This window comes from Marmota monax, unplaced genomic scaffold (genome assembly GCF_021218885.2).
Source record: "Marmota monax isolate L192 unplaced genomic scaffold, Marmota_monax_Labrador192_F-V1.1 WCK01_AAM20220418_F8-fsc00172, whole genome shotgun sequence".
Classification (NCBI taxonomy): Eukaryota; Metazoa; Chordata; class Mammalia; order Rodentia; family Sciuridae; genus Marmota; species Marmota monax.
In genome coordinates, this window is record NW_026693633.1 from 3,891,818 (window position 1) to 3,913,635 (window position 21,818).

The following is a 21,818-nucleotide window of genomic DNA, read 5'->3' on the forward strand; positions in this document are numbered from 1 at the left end:
ACCCCGATACAATTTGTGTGTTTTTGGTACTAGGGATTGAACGCAAAGACACTTTATCATTGATCCTCATCCCCCTGTCCTTTTTATTTTTTGAGACAGGATCTCCTTAAGTTACCTACAGCCTAAGTTGCTGACCCTAGCTCTGAACTTGCGATCCTCCTGCCTTAGCCTCCCCTTAGCCACTGGGATTACAAGGAAGGAACCACAAATAATTGCATTAACTGCAAGTGATAAAGCACTTATCGCCTTGCTGCTACTCTGCAAATGGGTGAGGACCACTCCTGAAGCACCCGCCTGCTCTGCTGGGCAACCACTACTGTACTCACCAGTTACAGAGGGGAGCCTTGCCTAAGAGCCAGAAACTCCCAGGGATCTGCCTTCACCAAAATTCATCTTCTTTTTACCACCCTTAAATGCTGTTGTGGCTCAAAAATTTTCAGGAAAAAGACCCATACTAATTTCTAAAAAAAAAAAAAAAAAAAAAAAAAAAGGTCTTAATTTCCTTCTGATCCTCTATAACATTTAATGTCATTCTAAGAAAATAAAAACTTTGGGTGGTTCTGAATTTGGAGCTAATCCCAGCTCTGTCAATTAGCTAGTCAAGAAAAGCTGGAAAAGGGGGGGGGAGGGGAAGTGACCATTTTGGTTGCCATGACTACCTTTAAGTTCCAAACATGAACCCCTGAAGCTTTTCAAGGTCAGTTATGGAGTGACAGCACAGTCCCTAGGACATGATCTAAATCTCAACCTCTATTATCATGTAACCATGTGACTAGAAGCACCAGTCTCCTTGAGCTGTCTCACTGATAAAATGATGGTGCTGACTTCTGACTGACAAGGTAGGTAAATAGTGCTCAAACTTTTCTGGATCAGGAACCCCTTTTAAAATTTTGCTGAGATCTGATCTGTCCCCAGAACCACACACAAGGTCACTGACCCACAACAAGCATGCACACACCTTCAGAGCCCAATCATGAGCCCTGCCTAAATGAACACATCCTATCTATCCTCTAGAGTCTCCCCAGACACCCCAGGGTACTCCTTGTTTTTTCAAATACCAATCACATGAATTAGATTTCAGTGTTATTACAGAAGTCATTTATCTGTGATATTAAGGGGAATGAATGAAAAATGGCAGCAAATGTATGTACCACCTCAAACCATGCTTGGCACATATTGAGTGCTCAGCAAGCATTTATTAACTGAATCAAGGTCTTTTTTAAACACACATTACTGTATTCATTAAAAGCCACAACTCTTTGTTGATTCTGTAGTCCCAAGTCTTTCAAGCAGATGTATTTAAATGACATTTCATTCAGCCAACATCTAATGCTCTTTATCTTTAAATTAATTGAAACATCTAAAGTTTTTTATTACTATCATATACTACTGAAGAAATAACAGCCTTTCTTAAGGTCATTTCATCTATCTTTGCTCAGCAGCTGCTCTCATAAGGAAACTTATACATTAAAAGAAAAAAAAAGGAAGAAAGAAAGAGGTTCAAAGAATTAAAAAAGAGTCAAATTTAAAACCAAGCACAAAAACACAGAACATCCCTAAAAAATTACTGGCTTCATCATGTCCCCTGCTCAGAAACAGGAACTTAAGTATTCATATTTTCACTGTTATTACTTTCATTTTCCAGGTTTTACATCAAAACAGATTGCTTATATTAAGGCTCATTTGTTTTCCTACCATAAAAGCTTAAACAAGTAAACTGAATAATCCTCTCTCTCTTTCTCTCTCTCTCTCTCACACACACACACACACACACACACACACACACACACACACAATCTACCAACCCATTTTAGGCTCACAGCTAAAAATCCAAACATATCGGCAATTCCATCTAGATTCACCTAAGTCTCTGAATTTTGGGGGCACTTGATTTAAGTATATTCAACATAGAACAGAAAAAGGTAATAATAAGTCTTAGTCTCATTGAGAGCTGAGGTTCTCAGAGTTTGGTCCAAGGACCCATGAGTGTTCCAGAGACCCTTGATCTCTATTATGGCAGATTTCCTTCCCAAACAACAAAAACAATTGTATCATAACAAATCAAATACAGAAGCTGATCAGAAACTAGCTAACCTCTTTTAAGCCAGGCACTAAAGAAGTTTGCAAACATGTAAAAGAATGCCAATTCACCCTAAAAAATTTGTTTTGGAAAATGGGGTTTCTCATTAATGATACTTATCCTACAGTGATTTAAATTTTTTCTTCCAATTCAATAAAAAAATCAAGAAAAACAAGTTATTAGGGGTCCTCAATTTTAATTTGAAGGGAGAAACAAACATCTGAGACCATAAGTTTTGAAAAACATTGCTCCAGAGGCCCTTTACCTCTGTTGGCTTAAAAAAAAAAGAGGCAGCAGTGCAATCAATTGACTTCTCTGCCAAGTGAAATCAGACTTCATAATTCAAACCACTTTATTAAATAAGTGAGTTCCTATTTTTATATATATTTTATGTATATTTTTATATTTTAGGGCCTAATAGTACACACATGACATTATTCACCGTTTCTTGTACTCAATTTTATACCAAGTTTGAAGAGCTCTTTAATTTTATATAACTGTAATGCAAAATCCCCCTTATGGGGACAGTGAACAATTTAACTCCTCTTTACAGACTGAATTAAATATTTCAGTTAAAGTTAGTGCAGTCTTCCCATTTCATATCACCACCACCATTCTGCAGTAATTAGGCAGAGAACACAGGTACTCGTACTATTCTGAAAACATTCATTGAAATGACCCCTAAAACTCGTTACAAATTTGATATGAAAAAACATACAAGTCAATAACACGTAAGTCACCACTTCATTTACATTATTGCACAGATCAGCTTATGCAATGACCCACTCCATTTTGACTGGAGAGTTGACTGACTACTAACTTGAATATGTGCACTTAAAAACAATACAGTCCCCTGAAATTCAAGAACTTATTTGTATTTCTTTTAAGGACACACTAATCAACCTCCCTCCACCCAATGAAGTAAACTCCCCCAATAAATAAGGTTTTTCAGCCAATAAACAAAATTACTGGACACTGAAATATAGACATATGCAGAGGTGTGAGGAACACCTGTACCAGCCTCAGTGTGCAAACCTCAGAGTTCACAGCTCCAGCATTTCAGAGCCACAAGGCATGCTGCATCTCTCCCACAACTGTGATGCCAATGTTACACAACTTCTGCTGAAACTTTCTATTCTTCTGTTTTTCTGTATTTCTGTCATCTCTCCTCAGTTTTCTGAAAAAGGTATTGTGCTACATGCCTACATACCTCTTAAACTGCAGACCCATCCCACAGTGCCTTACATGTAGTGTAAGTCAATATAGTCATTTGAGGTCTAAAAGTAATAATGAGGGGGGAAGTTGGATAAGAAGTCAGTCCCAGAGCTAAAAAATAAGTCCCAAAAAACCCCCAAAATGGTAAACATGGGCTTTTCCAACGAAACTTCTTCTGCCATGTGCTTTCTGGTCCAGGGTTAGGTCTGATATGATACTCTACTGAATGAACCTGGCAGAAAATAATGATGAGCTATAGGAATACCGAGACGGCAAAACATATAAAGGTCATCTCCATAAATCAAAGCAAGTTTACTTAAACGTGTACTTTGTGTGTTGGGTATTTTATTTCCTAGCTATAACATATTGTCCCTCCCTTTCCACTCCCAATGTTCTCCAGAGAAAACTTGTAGTATGAAAATTTTAAAAACTAGCGACCTCTGCCATTAACCATGCCCCTCCTCTAAACATATCCTAATACATGAAGCACACAAAGATCTGTCTCAAAGACAATTTTAAAAGCAACTATTTTTCTAGACAGAGGAGGGAGAGGGGGAAATAAAAAAATTATCAAACTGAAAAAAATTATGTCTTCTGCCCAAACTCCTAACAACAAAGTATCAGAACAGGGCTGGGAGGTACAGCTCGGTAGTAAAGCGCTTGCTTGGCATGCTAAGGACCCTGGATTCCATCCTCAGCATGAGAAGAAAAAGTATCAGAATAATTCCAAAATTCAGTATCACATTTTTTACGGTCTTAAAAATGGTTAAAATAGTGTTATGTTCAGAAAGAAGGGGAAAGAGGCAAAAACTGTAGCAATCCTAAGTGAAGAGGGTAAAGTTTTCATTCATTATTCGCTCCATGATATTTGAGAGATGCATTTGCAACACAGGTATACCCACAGCTAACTAGCAGATGCGTGTGTAATCCAAATGTGCATCATATAAAATGGGTACGATTTAGTCTGGTGAAAAGATGAGCTCTGTAAGCACATATCCCTGCCCACTGAATTTCCTTGTTTGTAAGCATTTGCTCAGATGCTTAGATATCTAAAATAAAATGGAAATTCAAGTTCGTACTCCAAGAACAATTATACAAAGAAAACTAGATATGGAAACCTAGCAACTAAGATGTGTTTGCAGAGGATAATGAATGGTTTAAGTAGAAGCAACACATCACTAACTTACTTCACATATGGATGGTGACTTCTTGCCTGTAAAGCTGATTTAAGATAAAAATGAATATTCTTAAACTACATGAAACCAGGTCTCAGAATGCAATGATAAGCCTATTTTTAAAGTGGGTCCTGGATACATACAGATCAAAGTGTATTTCCAGGTAAGCAATTACTGCAAACAGCTTCACCTCCAAATCATGCCCCTCTCGTCTAACACAAATTTTGTTTAAAAAAAAAAAAAGACAAGAGGGGAAATAGTCATAGAAGACAAATACTTTTAATTAGAAGAAAAAGAAAAACCCAGGTCAATGAGAGATGGGGAGTGTGGGCCTGACTGCGCTGAGTTCGCAGAGGGCGCTGGCAGGTGTTGGGGCTGTGTTTGTGTGCAGCAGGCGCTGGGGTACTTACTGTGCCCGGCTCTCTGTCTGCTCCCGAGGTTACCAAGAAACGCACAGACATGCCCGTTCAGACACAGAGGCAAGAACAGAAATAAAAAAAAGGGGGGAATAATTAGAACACAAGCCCCAAACAGTTTTAAAAATGGCTTTTATTTATATAAGTCATTGCACATTCCTAATACAGTGATTTCCTGAAAATTACAGTATTTTGTAAACATAAGATTTACAGTTTAACCATTCACAAAGCCTATTTTTTTTTAATTTCTTGACAGAATAAATTACTTTTCTTCAAAAAATTAGTCAAGTGCAATTTTGCCCAATATTTAATGCATACTAGAATTAAAGCCTATGAAACTAAGTAGTAACAGATGCAATTATCAAACCTTTCATTTGAACACATTCACTTTCAAATTTAACTTCTTATTTCGCCCCATTTAACAACATTACTTTCTTTGAAAATTACCCAATTAAGCAGTTAACAGTTTTCCATAATATGGTACAGGCCACTGGCATTAACTAGGCAGTTGCCAAGATGTCAAGATGCCTGCAAATCTAGTGAGATCGAGAAATCTACGATGCCCACGGCAAACCCTGCAAACTTCCAGGGTGAATTGAATTGTGTGTCAGTGAAAGCTTTGCGACAGTTCCTCTTATCTCATTGTTTGCTCTCTGTATAGGTTGGGGCTTTCGTTAGCGATGCACGCAACTTTGCAGCACTGAGTATGAGGTCAAAGTCCTAATCCGGTTTGCCCGGCCTCTCACCTCTGTGGTGCTCTGCATCATGGTGCTTCTTGTCATCTTTTATTGCCAAGTGAGACTGCCCACTCAGAGCACTAGACAGCGCGAGAAGGCTGGCACTGCCCCCGAGGGGCGGGATGCCAGGAGGCTGCAGTCCTGAAGGGTGAGGCGTTAGGGGTACCGGGGGTCCATGGCCATGAGAAAGATGCTGAGCTTGCAACTGCTGCTGCTGTTCGTGGTGGTGAGAAGAGGATGGGGGAACAGGAGGAGGACGTGGTGGTGGTGGGGATGAAGCACACCCAGAGGGGAGAAACACAAGAGAGGATGCAAGAAACAGACAGGACGTTGGACATACACACAGAAGGGACAGAGACAGGGAAGAAAGGGGGGAAAATAAGATTAGTACTTTCAATTCATCAAAAGCTTTCACCCTTGCAATAACTTCTCCCCACCATCCCAAAAATCAAACCCTCCGATCTACACTGTCACTTCCTGGCATATCTCATGCCCTGGGAGTAGAGATGCTTATGATAAAGCAAGTCTGGCTAAGTCAGTAAACACTTAAACACAAGTTTCATCTCTAAGCGCCTCCAGGGACAAAATCCAGTGTGTCACTGAATCTAAGATGCTGCAGATTTTAAGTCTCCTCTTGATTTCCGAGCAGTGGAGTTGGGGGTAGTAACGTTCAACCGACAGTGCAACAACCACACCCTGACTAGTCCCAGTGACCTGGTCATTGCACTTTACCCTAACACAAGCTATGATGAGACAAAATCAAATGTTACCTTCAATCAACAGAAGCCCCCCCAAAAAAACAAAGTAGTGTCTAGCTCTCTCTCCAGCACCATTCAGGCTTATGTGTCCCTGTGTCACCAAGTCCTCCCTGAACTGTGAGAAAGCACGATGTTCCCATTTCTCAGAAGGAACCCAGGCTCAAAGGCACTACTGAGGTTTTCCCCCCACCTGAGGCAGCAAAGGACTGCAGTCATTTCCAAAGCCCCATAGAGCTGCACTCCTTCTCATACCGTTCCTTGGGGGTGGGGGTCAGGGGTCGTGACAGCTAAAAGAAACCTCAGAGATAAAGCTTTGCTTACGGGCCCTTTCTCCCAAACCCCCTACCTCAACTCCACTCTTCCTGTAACAGATGAAAACACTGACACTGGGACCCAGAGAGGATAAGAAGTTTGACAAGGAAAACACGTCTCACTGACCGGTATGGGACTCCAGTCAGGGAGACCCGGGGCCCCCACCCACCACAGCACTGGGCCTCTGTCGCATCACCCACTCCAAAGGTCATAAATCTGTTCACATTATACAGAACCGCTTCTCTCATATATTATATTTAAAAGCATGTAAAGTATCCAAGAAATGGTCCCTGCATCATAAATCTGGACACATTTCAGCTGTCCAACATAAAACGCGTTTTTGATGAGACAGTAAAAACGATTAAAGCTCAATTTCTAAGGTGTAATGTTAGAAAATTCTTAAGATTCTGATTTGTGCTCACTTCCCTGGGACTCAATTACTCGTTTTATTTATCATCCCTTTGCACGTACTGAATATATTAAATCTTCATGCCAGATCTACAGTCACTTCCACCCAGACCACAGATTTTTAGTTGAGACCCAAACATGCTTCCCACCCAAGAATAAATCACCATCTTAAAATCAGAAAGCAGTAGCTGCTGCAATTATACAGTAAATGTTCAACCACTCCTATAACCTTTAAAAGAAATTTTTGTGCACATTGTACATACAGGGGGGTTGAACTCAGGGGCGGCTCCACTCCTGAGCTACAACCCCAACTTTTTATTTTTTGAGACTCGGTCTGGCTAAGTTGCTGAGGCTGACCTCCAACTTGCAATCCTCCTGCCTCAGCCTCCTGAGTTGCTGGATTATAGGCCTGCACCACCATGGTGGACATAAAAAAAAAAATCTTTAAGAGTGCAACATCTTTAAACTTCCATTCCTTTTTTAGAGAGCCTCACTGAAATTAGAGGGAGAAATGGAAAAGGGGTGGGGAGTGACCTTAACAGCATTCCTGAAAAGCATTTAAAAACTACTCATTCACCATCTGAGATCATAATAACAATTTCTTTATGTGTAAAATCGCCTTCCTGTCATCCCAAAGACACTAAATCTTGCTCTGTCACTTTCTAAGGGCTGGGCAGCAGTGAGACATAAAACTGAAGAAGCTGGCAGCGGCATCACGGTCCACTAGGCATGCTCATTAGCACTTAATTAGGAACTAGACACCTGCCATAAGAAATGTGCTCAGAGAAGGATGAGGAGCAGGTCTGCCCTACCAGCAATTACTATCATTACTTGGAGAGTAAGAGCTATGTCCGGCTTCTGGGGGGGAAGGCAATGATGCATACACAAGCAAGTGCAGCGGGGTAATTAAGCACGGCACTGATTAAAAGAAGATGAGAGAGGCCAAGCAGAGGGGAAGAGATGTAACTACAGGGTGGAAGACAGCATTCTATCCCCTCTCTGCATCCCCACTCCCCAAAATATCCAGAATGGAGCCACTGGAAGGGCCCCTTTGGAGATGGGATCAAATGTACCAGATTTGTATCTGGAAACACGAAATGGAAGTAGAGACTTTACCCCCAAAGTCCAGGTTAGCCTCCAGAAATATAAATGGGAAAGCAGACCCTGACATATTACTGAAAAGAAGGACTAGCTTATGTAACAACAGGGCTTTGTCACAGCTGTGAAGTAATCTGTGTAGATCTATGCTTTAAACCCAACAGTTAAGCTGATAACCAGCAACAGGGACATTCAACAGCATACCTGGCCACAGAGAACTCCCATGTCTACCCTACTCTGGCTTTCCAGGCCCCCTGAAGAAAATAGCTGTCTATCACTAGAAGAAACAGGCATTGGGTTCTTTCATCCTGAGCTCAGCCATCTCGAATGCTGCTGCTGCGTCCCCCACCTCCCAACTTCATGAAGAAAAGGAAAATCTTATCAAACTAGAAATAGTAAGTAGCAACCAGATGGGTCCCCACTGTGGAAGATGCTGTGGTTCCAGGAGATGGGGATCTACTGCCTCACATTCTATCTCTTGATCCTGCTGGGCAGTGCTCCTGGATACTATAATATATCCATGCTCATTATCCAGCCTGAGCTGAGAACAATCTTAAGGCAGGAAACATAGGTACTGGACTCCCATTTTCCCAGATGAGACTCATTCACAGCAGTCTAGCCAGGAAGCTCTGAGCCAGTGGGAGGACTTGCAAATTTCTGTTTTGTAAAACACGCTCTAAAGAGCATTTCTCCTGTAACTCCAGCAACCCAGTCCTGTTGCCAGCACAAAAGAGGGCAGTTTCCACTGGATACTTCACCCTTCTCTCCATGCCCAGCCTGTGAGATGCTCTCCAAAGCACCCAGTCCCATGCACCCAGGGACAGATCCACCACCACTATCCAGCCTTAACAGCAGTGACCAATGTAAGTTCGTTCATAGATTTCATGAGCACCACCTCTTTCATTTCACTTCTCAATGCCTGTCCCTACCTCTGCAAAAAAGGAGGACATCATTTGCTCCCGCTCTCTTCCAAGGAAATTTTTAAGTACAATCAAGCTTCCAGAGATAGTACTGGGTTGTTTCCAGAAGTAGATACTTTATAAGTAAAAAGTATTTTTTTCATTTAAAATTAATCTAAATGAATATAGAGAGCCCATATTTAAAGAGTAAAATGGTTAACTCCAAAAGGGCAGCCCACACCGTCCATGCAACATGGCCCCCCAAGACGATATGATACTCACCACCCTCACCAAAAGGAAAAAGGATGAATGCCAGTTAAAAAATATATTTTAGGGCAAAAGTGATACTGGCTTTGCTCTATAGCCAAAAACCCAATGGCTTCCACAATCAGGGGGACTTACATACATATGTCCTCTGTGGACCAAAATCTGCTTCCACCATTTGGAAAACTACAAGATGTTTTACAAAATGACAGCAAGGGAGATTCAACCTTCCATGTGGTCACTAATTTATAAGGATCAGGAAACTATTTTTAAAGTTAACGCTTGCGGGAAACACAAGCAAAATAATTTATATAGCTACTAGTAAAGATGTTTCTGAACCAGACATTGTGGTACATGCCTGGCACCCAAGAAAACTGGAAAGCTGAGGCAGAAGATCCAAACTCAAGGCCAGCTTTAGCAATTTAGTGAGGTGCCGTCTCAAAAACTAAGACTCAGGAGGCTAAGACAGATTCAAGACCAGCCTCAGACACTTAGCTAGTCACTAAGCAAACTTAGTGAGACCCTGTCTTAAAATTAAAAAAAAAAAAAAAAAAAAAAAATTTTTAAAGGGCTGGGGATGTAGCCCAGTAGTTAAATGCCCCTGGGTTCAATACTTGGTACATAAATATAAAAATAAAAATAACTGGGGATGTGACTCCTAACACTGTCTAGATATTGATGGTTATCACATAGGGGTGGGTGTTAATGACATCTAACAGATAGAGGCCAAGGATGCTACTGAACATCCTACATGCACAGGACAGTGCTCCACTACAGAGAACTTTTGCACTCAAATCATCAACAGTCTGAGGTTGAGAAATGACAATCAAGACCTAAGCTGGAATCCTGTCCCATTACATTTGTCTTTGTTTCTTTTTGCACTGCTTGGATCTGAACCCAGGGCCCTGTACATGCTGGGCAGGCACCCTACCACTGAGCTACATCCCCAGCCCTGCCCCATTACATTTGAATTCATGTTCTTATATGGCAAATGACTAACAAACTGCTGTTTAAGAAATAAAAATACTTTTCAACATTCAAGCTTTGACTGTCCCTTCATCACCATCTGAGGCCCCTGTCGCAACTCAAAAAAATGAACATCTGCTTTCCAGAGATCCCACTAACAATTTCGAAATTAAAAACCACCACCACCAACAACAAACACCCTCGTATATTTTATAAAACAATTTGGGAAAGAGCTACCCTGAGAACTTTTCACATATTATTTCCTCAAAGGAAATTATGGAAAGGTTTAGGCTTGAGGATAAGGAGATACACGCACTTGCTCTAACTGAAACAATCTGAATATGCAGAGAATGAGACAAGAAAAACAAACACCAAACCCAGAGTTAATGATACCGAAAACCCACAAGGAATAAAGTAACCTCATCCATGTCAAACAACAGCCACGCATTTACAGTTTTAATTCACATTTTACTTAGTGCAGCTTGGGTCAATTATGTTCCTATAATGAAATTCACTTTGCTGTTTACATTCAAAGCTGTAATGTAATGGTGTAGCGGTTTCCACATTTTGGCTTCTAAAACACAGGTGTAACACACACATGGCTTATCGCCACAGAATTGCCTATACAACTGAAGAGGACACTGGGTCCTTCCCAAAGGTGGCCAACACCCACCTTTTCCTCACGGATGCTTGGCTACATACCACTGACCAGGGAATCAACTTGAGTTTCTGAAATGTAACCCACTTATAACCCTAGGAAAAACTGGGTCACAAAAATCACAAACTTGACCCAATCAGACCTAAAACCATGCCCTGAAGTGGCATCTTGAATGCTAAGAGTGACAGTAAGTGGCATTTATAGCACATGGTATGTAAACTCTTTTCAAAGGGGACAGAAATGTGAAAAGCAGCATTTGTTGACAGCTCTCTCCAAATCATTCTTCTATGATTTCTGCTATTTCCTTATTCCTTTACACACTCAGTTCTTATTGTGGGAGAACTGTAGAAAACAGAAAATCAGTAAGCAAGTGGGGAAGGGCTGCTTGGCAGCAGTAATATCAAGGACACTGTAGGAGCTGCCTGCAAACCTCCCATTATGTGAATGGCCTCTCTGGTAAAGAGGAGGAAAGAGGGGCAAGGATGATAAAAAGGTAGAAAGTGCTTACTTTTGCCAAGAATTTGAAGCCACTTGAAGACAAAAAAAAAAAAAAAAAAAGGTTACAGTGCACTGAAAGGTCCCATCTCAATGCAGGAGTCCCCAGAAATTGACACCAGGACTATCTAAGGGAGAAAGGCTTTGCAAACAATGCACCTGAACAATAGAAAAACAAACAACAGCAGCAGCAACAACAAAATAAAACCCACCCAATAATAACCCATTGAAAAACTGGACAGGTCTGGGGATGTAGCTCAGTCAAGGAGGAGCAATTGCCTACCATGTGCAAGGTGCTGGGTTTCATCCCCAACATGGCCTACCTCCCAGAAAAGGTCAAGGACCTAAATTAGGCATTTCTCATAAGACATAAATATGATCAACAGGTATAATTTTTTAAAAAAATGCTCACTATCACTAGTCACCAGGGAAATGCAAATCAAAATCACAATAAGATAGGCCTCACACCTCTTTGGACAGCTATTATTAAAAAGAAAAGAGCTAAATATTGTTAAGGGTATGAAGAAAGGGGAACTTTTCTACACTGTCACTAGGAAGGAAACTGGTTAAGCCATTATGGAAAACAATTTGGAGGTTCCACAAAAAATTAAAAATAGAACTATATGATACAGCAATCCCATTTCTGGGTACACGTCCAAAGGAAATATCTGCACTCCCATGTTGATGCAGCTTTATTCACAATACCCAAGAAATGGAAACAACCCAAAAATTCACCATGAAATGAACTGATAAGGAAAACGTGATACATATGCACAATGAAATTATATTCAGCCTTTAAAAAGCAGGAAATAAGCCAGGCTCAGTGGCAAAAGCCTGAAATACCTACAACTCTGGAGGCTTGCAAATTCAAGGCCAGCCTGGGCAACTTAGCAAGACCCTGTTCTCTAAATAAAATTAACAGGGCTGGTGATGTAGTTCAATGGAAGAGTACCTCAAGGTTCAAGCCCCTAGTACCAAGGGGGGGGTGGGTGCGGGTAGGAAATAGTATCATTTGTGACCACATAGATGAAGCTGGAAGACATATGCTAAGTGAAATACGGAGGATTCAGAAAGACAAATACCCCATCTCACATATAAGTAGAATCTCGCACAAAGTACAAGGGTGTTGTAGTTGCCAAGGGTTGGAGGAAATGAGAAAGCACTGGTCAAAGGGTACAAATTTTCAGTTTATGCAAGATAAGTTCTGGAGATCTAAAGTATAGCACGGGGACTACAATTAATAACACTGTATTGTGCACGTGAAATTTGCCTAACAGGGTAGATCTTAACTATTCTCACTACACACCCACACACACCCAGTAACTGTGAAGTAAAGTGATGTGAGGATATGTTATCTAACTTGATCATGGTGATGATTTCACAATGTATACATACATCAAAACATCAAGTAACACCAGAAGCAAAATTGATTCCACATAAGCAGGCGTGTACCAAAACAAAGAGCCTGAACCTTAACAATCTGAACTCATCTTTACTCTGTCTTTCCGCTAATCCACAGGCCAACTCATTCCTTATGACCATGCCCTTGCTCATCCCACCTTCCCTGAATGACCCTAATGATCATGGAAAACATCAGAGCCTCAGGACTTAAAGGCCTAAATTAAAGTTAAGTTTTAAAAACCCATGATTAGGTAGATCCACTTCAAAAACCCTACAAGCTTTAGATGAAAACATGTTCAACATCATTAGCCACCAAGGAAATGCAAATTAAAACCACAAGGAAATACCAGTTCATACCCAACTAGATGACTACGATCAAAAAGATGGACAAGAGGTGCTGGAGAAGATACAGAGAAACCAAAATTCTCATACACTGAATTTTAAATGTAGATGTAAAGTGGTGCATCCACTATGGAAAATAGGCTCAGAAAGTTAAATATAAATGATCAGTCAGGTGTGGAGATGTGCATCTATAGCCCCAGCTACTGGGAGGCTGAGAGGCAAGAGGATCACCTGAGCCTAAGAGTTTAGAGACCACTCCGAGCAAAAGAGTAAGACACCATTTAAAAAAAAAAAAAAAAATGAATACACGCCCAGTGTAACCCTACATCATGTACAACCACGAGAATGGGAAGTTATGCCCACAAACTTATGAATGGATAAACAAATGTGGTATACTGACACAATGAAATATGATCACCCATCCAATAAAAAAGGGGACTTGAGTACTAGTGCATTCCAGAATTTGGAAAACTTTAAAAACCTTATGCCATTAAGCTAAGTAAAAGGAGCCTAACTCAAAAGGCAACATAGAAATATGATTTCATTTATATGAAATGATCAGAATAGGTAAATCCACAGTGATAGAAAGGAGACTGGTGACTGCCAAGGGTTAGAGGAGGGGACATGGGATTTCTTTTGAGTATAATAAAAATATTCAAGAATTTTTATTACACAATAAAACTGGTGATGGTTACACAAATTTGTAAATATACTACAAACCACTAAAGTGCAAGCTAAAATAAAGGATTTGATAGTATGTAATTACATCTCAATAACAAACACACAGAGACATAATCCCTAAAACAGATATTCAGCTTCTATTCTAGAGCATTCTTCTCTTTCTGAATAAAGAGGGAAAATTTTTAAAATGCCTTTTCCAAAGACATCAAGTAAAATCACATGAAATATGTGGAGAAATATTAAAAATAATGCTTCAGCAACTTTTCTATTAACTATGACTACACAGAAAAATCCAGATACTGAGGCCAAGACCTGCATTTGTCAAAGATACCCAGTGGTATTCTGAATTAAAAAATTTAAAAATTAACCAAAGGAGACAAAGGCATAAAAAAGACTTCCTTGCAATGCTGCTCCTTCCCTTTGAAAATTTAATGAAAGGACTAGGCCGTTGGAATGCAAGTGGAGGGTATGTCACTAAACCTAAATTGGTGGAGCTAGAAGATCCCCGTTTGTTGTAGCTATATAGTCTTCTCTTGGTAACAGGATACACAGCTTTATTCTCCTCGGGTGAATTTGTTTTACAAAGAAATTTACAGCTGGGTTACTGATGGGCTTTCCAGGGATTAGCTACATACTCATAAGAATAAGAGGCTAACCTCACCCTCTTAAACTTCACACACTACAATTCTATAGACAGCTGACAGCTACAGCCAAAGGTGGAAAAAAAAAATCCAACATTTTGCTAATCCTTAAACCAATCATCTCATGCAACAGTGGAGAGCCCTTCCAGTCTACATCTCAGTCTCCTAGGGACACAAAGTCACCTCCTGTGAACACACCATGAGTCTGTATTCGGGGCCATCCCCTCCACAAACACACAGATATCACCTAATACCCTCCACTACTTTTATTTCATACTAAGTTGCTTGAAAGCAGAGTGTTATAAATTTTGTCTATGAAGTGGAAATACACAAATCTAACCAGAAACTGGAGCCACCACAGGCCAAGACAGGAGTTCTACTCATGGAAATAAGTCATACTACAGCCAAGTAAATGAAAATAAGAAATCAAGTTTGCTTACATGAACCCTAAATTTCTTGAGTTCCCCAAATTCAAAAGCACTGCTATAGGAAATTTTTTCACATTTCCTTATACCTAACAATCAGCACAACTAGAAATCTGGTATTTTGTGGATAGAAGGACAATCTCCACTGGTCTTCTGTCCATTTCTTCTTTCTTTCTCCTTCCAACTCTATTACAATGGTGCTTGTAACTCTGAGTCAACAAAGGCACTGCCCTCCATCTTTACGTTGTGTGAGGAAGCTAAGAATGTCTTGAGCCACAATTTTGCCCTCAACTCTGTCTCCATCTGTTCTTAAAGCAACTTTTTCCTCTTGGTTTGGAACTTTTAAGTTTGTTCATCAAAAGCTAAATGGCAGAGCTTTTTCACTGCTGTGTCCTTATTAAAAGGCACTCAAGCACAACAGCTTAATGGCAGGAGCAGAGCATCTGGCTGGTCTAATCTCAAATACCCACTTCCATGAAACCACTAGAAAAGGCAAAGGAGGAGGTGACCTGCTGCTCAGAGCAATCACCCCCACAAGGGCTTGGCCAACTGGACCCTAGATCTGTTACAGACACTTAGAGAAACCAGATAAACTGCAATCAGAGTTGAGACCAAAAGGTGGGTGTAAGGATGTAAGGGCTGCCACCAAGTTCTTATTCCCACAAAAGCCATGGAAGTGAATGTATTAACCCACCTACCCATGGGGACCCTGACACAGGTTAACTGTACAAGGTCATAAAAGCAGTAAGTCACATAGTCAAGTGTCCTGCCCAAGTCCCTCTGATCCTGGACCATGCTTTTTATTCAATGCAATACATGCAAACAATGTTATATGTATTACCACAAACACCATGAAGTTGGGCAACAGGTGGCTAGAAATAAACAACCATGCAATTGTTCTCTTTAAAAAATAAAATCACACCAGGCATGGTGGTGTACCCTTGTAATCTCAGCTACCAGGGAGGCTGAGGACAGAAAGATCACAAGTTAGAGACTAGCCCCAGCAAGTGTGCATGATCCTGTCTCAAAAAATAAAAAGAGGGCTGGGGATAGCTCAATGGTTGACAGTCCCTGAGTGCAATCCCCAGTACTGAAAAGAAAAACATTAACAAAAATAGTAGTTTCACCAAATATCAACTAAAAAGCTTATCATTCTTAAATATAGGTACTGTATTTAAATGGAAGGCAGGTGGAAAAGAATTAAAATTCAGTATTCTCTGTTAGTCAGGAAAAGCTAAGATTTCTATTCTGTGCAAAATGGGCAGCATTCATTTACTCAACAAGGACTTGAGGCCAAAAAAGAGTTATGACTTGTCTCTTTCCTCTGAAGAGAACCCACAGGACAAGGACAGACTGAGCTGACCTAGGAGCCCGGAGTCCTTCAGAACATTTAACTTTTTCCAGGTTTGGTGAAGAGAAATATCTTGAACCCTGTCAAGCAAGCAGTAAGCTCCTTGATTGTACCTTAAAGGGAATGAGAATGTTTCGGCTCATTTGCATTTTAAAGGGTACTCTTTCATGATCTTTCACACTTGTAATAGATGTCTAAACCGTTAAATTACTATTTCTTTTCTTAGCCTGAAAGTCGATGCAGACTGAGAGCATGGCCTCTCCCATTGTTCTTTACCCTAAGTCGGTCCCTGAACAATACTGACAGCTGCTATCAAACTAGGCTGCATTGACTCTGCGTGCAGCTGCTGCTTGTAGGAACAGACAGTCTCCTGGTACCTCCTCCCCTCTGGGGAGACAGGTTGACACACTGCATGTTCAATGAAGGGGTACAAAGGTCCACTGAATTGTCAACCCAATTTTATGCTACTTCGATTTTCCAGGATGCACACAATTCCTTTCAAGCAAAAATCAAGCATATGCCAGAGCATTAAACTTATGGTGTGAAATAATTATTGATCACTGCAAACTTTAAAAGAACCTTCTGACATAAATTAATATACTGATGTAAAAATTTCAATGACAAAAGCTACCCAGGCCAGGATACTGAAGACAAGCAAGGGGCATAAGTCTTGTGTTGGGCTCAATTCACCAATTTGGGTTATTGTTGCTCCACTATCAGACCTAATCTGCCTTTAATCTCAACAACATTTTCCCTGGACCAAAGCCATTCGTAAAATTAGCGATTCATCTGCTCTTCTAAAACGACCTGTTTTTACTCTCTGCTTCAGCTCAAAATGGGTATTACCTATAAACATCTGGTTAATGCAATTTCCTCCCTTCTAAAGTGTAGGTCCAAAGGAGATTCACGGGTCCTGGGCAGTGCTTTTGAGAATTTAAATGTAAGCATTTTACCATTGAAAAATTACATGTGAAAATTTAGAGCTGCTCAGAAAACAAACATGTTCCACAAAGTTGAACTGGGTACTTGAGAACTGCTTTGCATATGTTTTCCTTTAATCAAAACAGGCTTTTCCATCCTCATTCATTTGGGTTAAAAAAAAATTCTGTGCTCCAGCTACAAGTACAATTCGCTATTAGTCTTTGCTAATCAAACACAGTACATGCAAAAGTACCAGTGAATATTTGATTTGATCTCTAAAATAAAGCAATTCATTACACAAGAAAAGGGTACAGAAGGCAGCAGACAAATGCAGATGTAATTGTGTTTTTTGTTGAATGTGATTAGAGAGCCCACTAAGTAACAGTCAAAAATGTGATACTGAAGGGGAAGAAAGGCAGAGCCTAGATCTGGGGGAAGAGGAGGGAGAATTGTTTATGCAGAGCTAAGCTGTCAAGTGTAATAAAGCAGCTTGAATAAAATTTAAGCTGAAAATCCACTGAAGCTCCCCATTTCAGGGAGGAAAAAGCTATTAAAAGGAAATGAAGGTCACCCTCCCAGTTTATTTCACCTAATTGACTGCCAATAGCTTACCACAGGCAACCCAACTGCAGATCTGCAATTGAGAAACTGATGAAAGCAGAGTTTTCAAGCTGAGGCTCATTCTTTAATCCTCCTTGGCTCTTATGTTTTTTTCTCCATCTCCAGTTGGGATGTAATTTTAAGCCCTGATGGATTAACTGGTTCCATTGTTTGTGGCCGTCATTGGACTATAGCACTCTTAATCTGTACAGCAGCATGTCTAATTATCATTACAAAGTGTCTGAGGGAACTATAAAGACCAGCAGGGCATCTTCTCACAAGCAATTAACATAAATTGATAAATGAGTGATTTGAATCTGCTCAAGGCATTCACATATGAATAAAATCAGAAAGAACCCTCCCCTGTTTCAGCAACTTCTTTCCCCTGGTCTGGAAGGGGGACAGCACATGAGAACCATCCTGGGTCCTGTGGTGGGCAGAGGGATGAACTCATGCAGGGGATGGAAGACACAGTTCACCAGGTTCCTTAATGCGGAGCAAATGACTTGTTATTGACAACCAGTCAGCAAGAAGCACTAGCTGAACTCAACAGAGAGCAGGAAACCACTGAAAGGCTAGAGAGCAGTAGGGCAGACAATTAACACTTCTTCCATGGCGAGAGAGCGCTCTTTCATTGGTGCGCCACTTAAAAATTCATGAAAGAGACACAAGAAAGCAAAGGAGCAAACAGTTACACAGGTTAGAATACCCTAGAAAGGAAAAGGCAAAGACAAAGAGAACTCCGTGAAATGGTAATTCAGAGACCTGGCCTGACCCTCACCTCGGTCCAAAGCTGTAAGACAGAAGATAGGAAAGTATTTAAAACTCTTGACTTACAGCTTTTACTCAGCTAATGGAGCAAGGGTGGTTTAAGTGTCATAAGAATGAACTACACTTATTTTCCCATGGAAAAGCAGATTTCCCCATTCCAAAACATCTCTCCTATCAGCTTCCCTATGCTAAGCCCTCTTCCCCTGTGCATCTCAGCATACTCCACATCCCCTGCTACCCTCCCTTATCAAACAATTCAACATTACGCTACACACAATTATACATATACACATATTAAGACATCAAACTATTAAGAAATGAAAGCTGGTTATACACACTGTAGGAGGTAGACCTGGTAGGCCACGTACCCCGATGATGGCATTCAACTCTGCCATGGTCACCTGTTTGGCACGTTCGACAGCCTGGGCCACCTGTTGTTGATGCTTTGAAAACAGGGAGAAGAAAACATGTTAGCAACAGCCAAGAACGTCCCTTTACATTCTAATAACAAAAACACAAATGCTGCGTGCTGTGTAAGCTGAATGAAGTTTAAGGGTTTAAACAGGGCACTTCTCCAGCACACAGTATTCCAAAAACATAGAAGCAGGAAACCAAGAATGGTGCTTCCTTCTACTTCTCTCACCACTCCAGAACTTGGGACTAGTCAGGGGCACTCTATCACTGACCTACATCCACAGCCCTTTTATTTTGAAGACAGGGTTTTACCATATTGTCCAGGTTGGCATCAAACTCGCTATCCTCCTGCCTCAGCCACCCCAGTAGCTGGGATTACAGGCAGGTACCAACACACCCAGCTTTCCCTGAATTTCTAACTTAACTTCTGATGGTAATTTTTGGCTTAGAATGGCAGAAAGCCAAATAGGACATGAAGAATGGCAACTTAAGGCCTTAGACAACAGAGAGAATGGAATTTAGAAGGCCACCCTGGATCACAGAACAGGTTTACAGTGATGAAAATAGGCAGATGAAGTTTACAGCAATTTTAAAACAACTGTTTCAATACTTGAAATTTAAACATCAAATCTGTGAGCACTTCTCTGATTAATAAATCTTGACCCATCAGCAGATTTTGGAAACTCTAGGAATTCCTTTTGTTCTTTTAGCCTTTTTTTACCCTTCCCAGGGGAAACAGAAAGACCCACCCTCAATTTCAGAGGATGGAAATTCACCCTGCACACTTCCCAACTACACCCCCCCCACCGCCCCCCAAAAAAGCCACAGGTTTGTTTGGGAGGCAAGAGACTAGTATGTAGGCCAAGATCCCTTAAGTCTAAACAAGTAGATTCACAAGGCCTACAAATCAGCCTGGAACAGCAGGTGTCCACTAGATCTAACCCCTGAATTCTGACTCCTAGTCCAATAAGCACTTCACTGCCTCAAGATACATTCATCCTGCACACACTGCAAACGCATTATGGCATTTATAAGGCGGTATCCAAAAGGAAGGTAAATCTTTTCAAAGCAAAACTAAAATACAGTCAACTTCACAGGTTATTCATATAAAGAGATTTCCCTCTCAAAAGAGTAAGGTTAAACCTCAAGAACATTGTATCTGAATAAAATGGCTTGGCTTATCTACATATGTGACTCATTAAGTGGATAGAATGTAAAAAGTAATTTTACTCTTTTGACTATTCTCATCCACTTCCTCCATGGACAGCATTCAGTCAACCAATCTGATATATAGGCACAAAAAACGGATCTACTTCCATGGTACTCTCTACTTAAACAATAAAAAGGACACCAGAATCATCAGTAGCTATCAAGCTTATACTACTCAAAACAAAAGCTTTATGTTGATAAGGCATTTTGCAGTTTTCCACAGAAAAAAATTAATTTGGGGTTGAACTATTGTCACCAATTCTACAGTGTGCCCTCAAACGTGTTAGACAGAATAGCAGGGGGTTTACACACTTCAGCTGTAACAGATGTTTTTTCAGGCTTGTTCCTTGTGATAAAATTAACATCTTAAAACTAGCTAATTTGCAAACAGAGAAGCAACATAATTGCACTTTAACAGCTGAACAGTTTTACTTACTTCCTGAGACAGAAATGGGATGACTTGTGCACAAATCGTATTCAATCTCTTGGCGATTTCAGTCTATAAAGACAAAGCCATACAAATATTTAGAATACTTCACAATCAAAAAGTTTCAAAAAGGTGCAACTTTATACCTTCAACACTTGCTTCCTCCTCTATTCTTACACTTGAAGGCTTAAGACTGTTTCCCTAGGTTATGTTACCAATATTTATCTTTAGATAACAAATAAGTATCAGTCCCTCCTTACAAAAGTGCAACTGCACACCTTACTGGCTACTTAGTGTAGTTGAATTGAGTCAGAAAATGCATGTGGTTTAAGGCTCTCAGGTTTAAATCTGGAGACTGCAAGCCCATAATAGACTTTTCAATGATGGCATACCATAGCACATTTATATATAGTTATAGCAGGTTCATTCAAACTGGTGTTGGAAATCTTATCAAACAAAGGGGCCCACTGACCTCCCACCCACGATGTCCCAACTTTAGCACAATGAAAAGAGAATTTTAATGCTAGTATCCTTCACTTTTTTAAAATTCAAACAAACCAAGAAAACATCACTAAAAACAACTCAGGTCTAGAGTGATTGTCAAGGAATACAGGAGAGTGTTGCCAAAAGGAAAAGGCCAATGGTTCAAGAGAACATAAGAGCATGTGTGCTGAGTGTCTGCCAGGAAAAGTACCTACTCAGCTACACACCCACAGCAGTCCCTCTGCTACAGGGACAAACCAGTGAGGGAGGGAATGGAGGCTTCCAACCTGGGGAAGGATCTGGTTGCACCACCTCCAGTACCCTACAGCAATGCAAAGCAGCTCTGCTTTCCTCTAACTCTGAAGAACCAGTTCTGCTTTGCCAAAAAAAAAAAAAAAAAAGCATCTGTAAAGAGACCTACCATTGACCTTATTTGTTGCAACATTTTCTGTCTGTGCTTACTAAATGCCGCCTCTATTACTGAATTAGAACAATGAAGAGGATCAAGAGAAGAAAATTACAAAGCAAACAGGCCATGCCCTTGAGAAACAGAGAATAGAATTAAGTAAGATAAGGTAGAAACCCAAGAATTTTAAAATCAAGTATATAAAAAAGAGACCCTTTTTGTCCTCTAAGATGAATCCAGTTAACTGAGCATCAAAGTCTTTGGT

General features: G+C 40.4%; 1 protein-coding gene across 5 annotated transcripts in view; it reads right to left on the reverse strand.

Moving 5' to 3' along the window:
- The window catches only part of Tle1 (TLE family member 1, transcriptional corepressor), a 61,270-nt gene extending 40,187 nt beyond the window's left edge, over nt 1–21,083 (reverse strand). Inside the window, exons 1-4 of one of the 5 annotated variants that reach the window (XM_046459715.2) lie at nt 20,674–21,083; nt 18,953–19,057; nt 5,633–5,834; nt 4,881–4,897 (exon numbers count right to left, since the gene is read on the reverse strand). In XM_046459715.2, coding sequence (XP_046315671.1) covers nt 4,881–4,897; nt 5,633–5,834; nt 18,953–19,009 — 276 coding nt within the window. In that variant the 5' untranslated portion in view covers nt 19,010–19,057; nt 20,674–21,083. Of the gene's footprint in view, nt 1–4,880; nt 4,898–5,632; nt 5,838–18,952; nt 19,058–20,673 lie in introns of all 5 variants that reach the window. The other 4 variants (XM_046459717.2, XM_046459714.2, XM_046459716.2 and 1 more) reach the window with 4 other exon arrangements.
- Between the last annotated feature and the right edge of the window lie 735 nt (nt 21,084–21,818).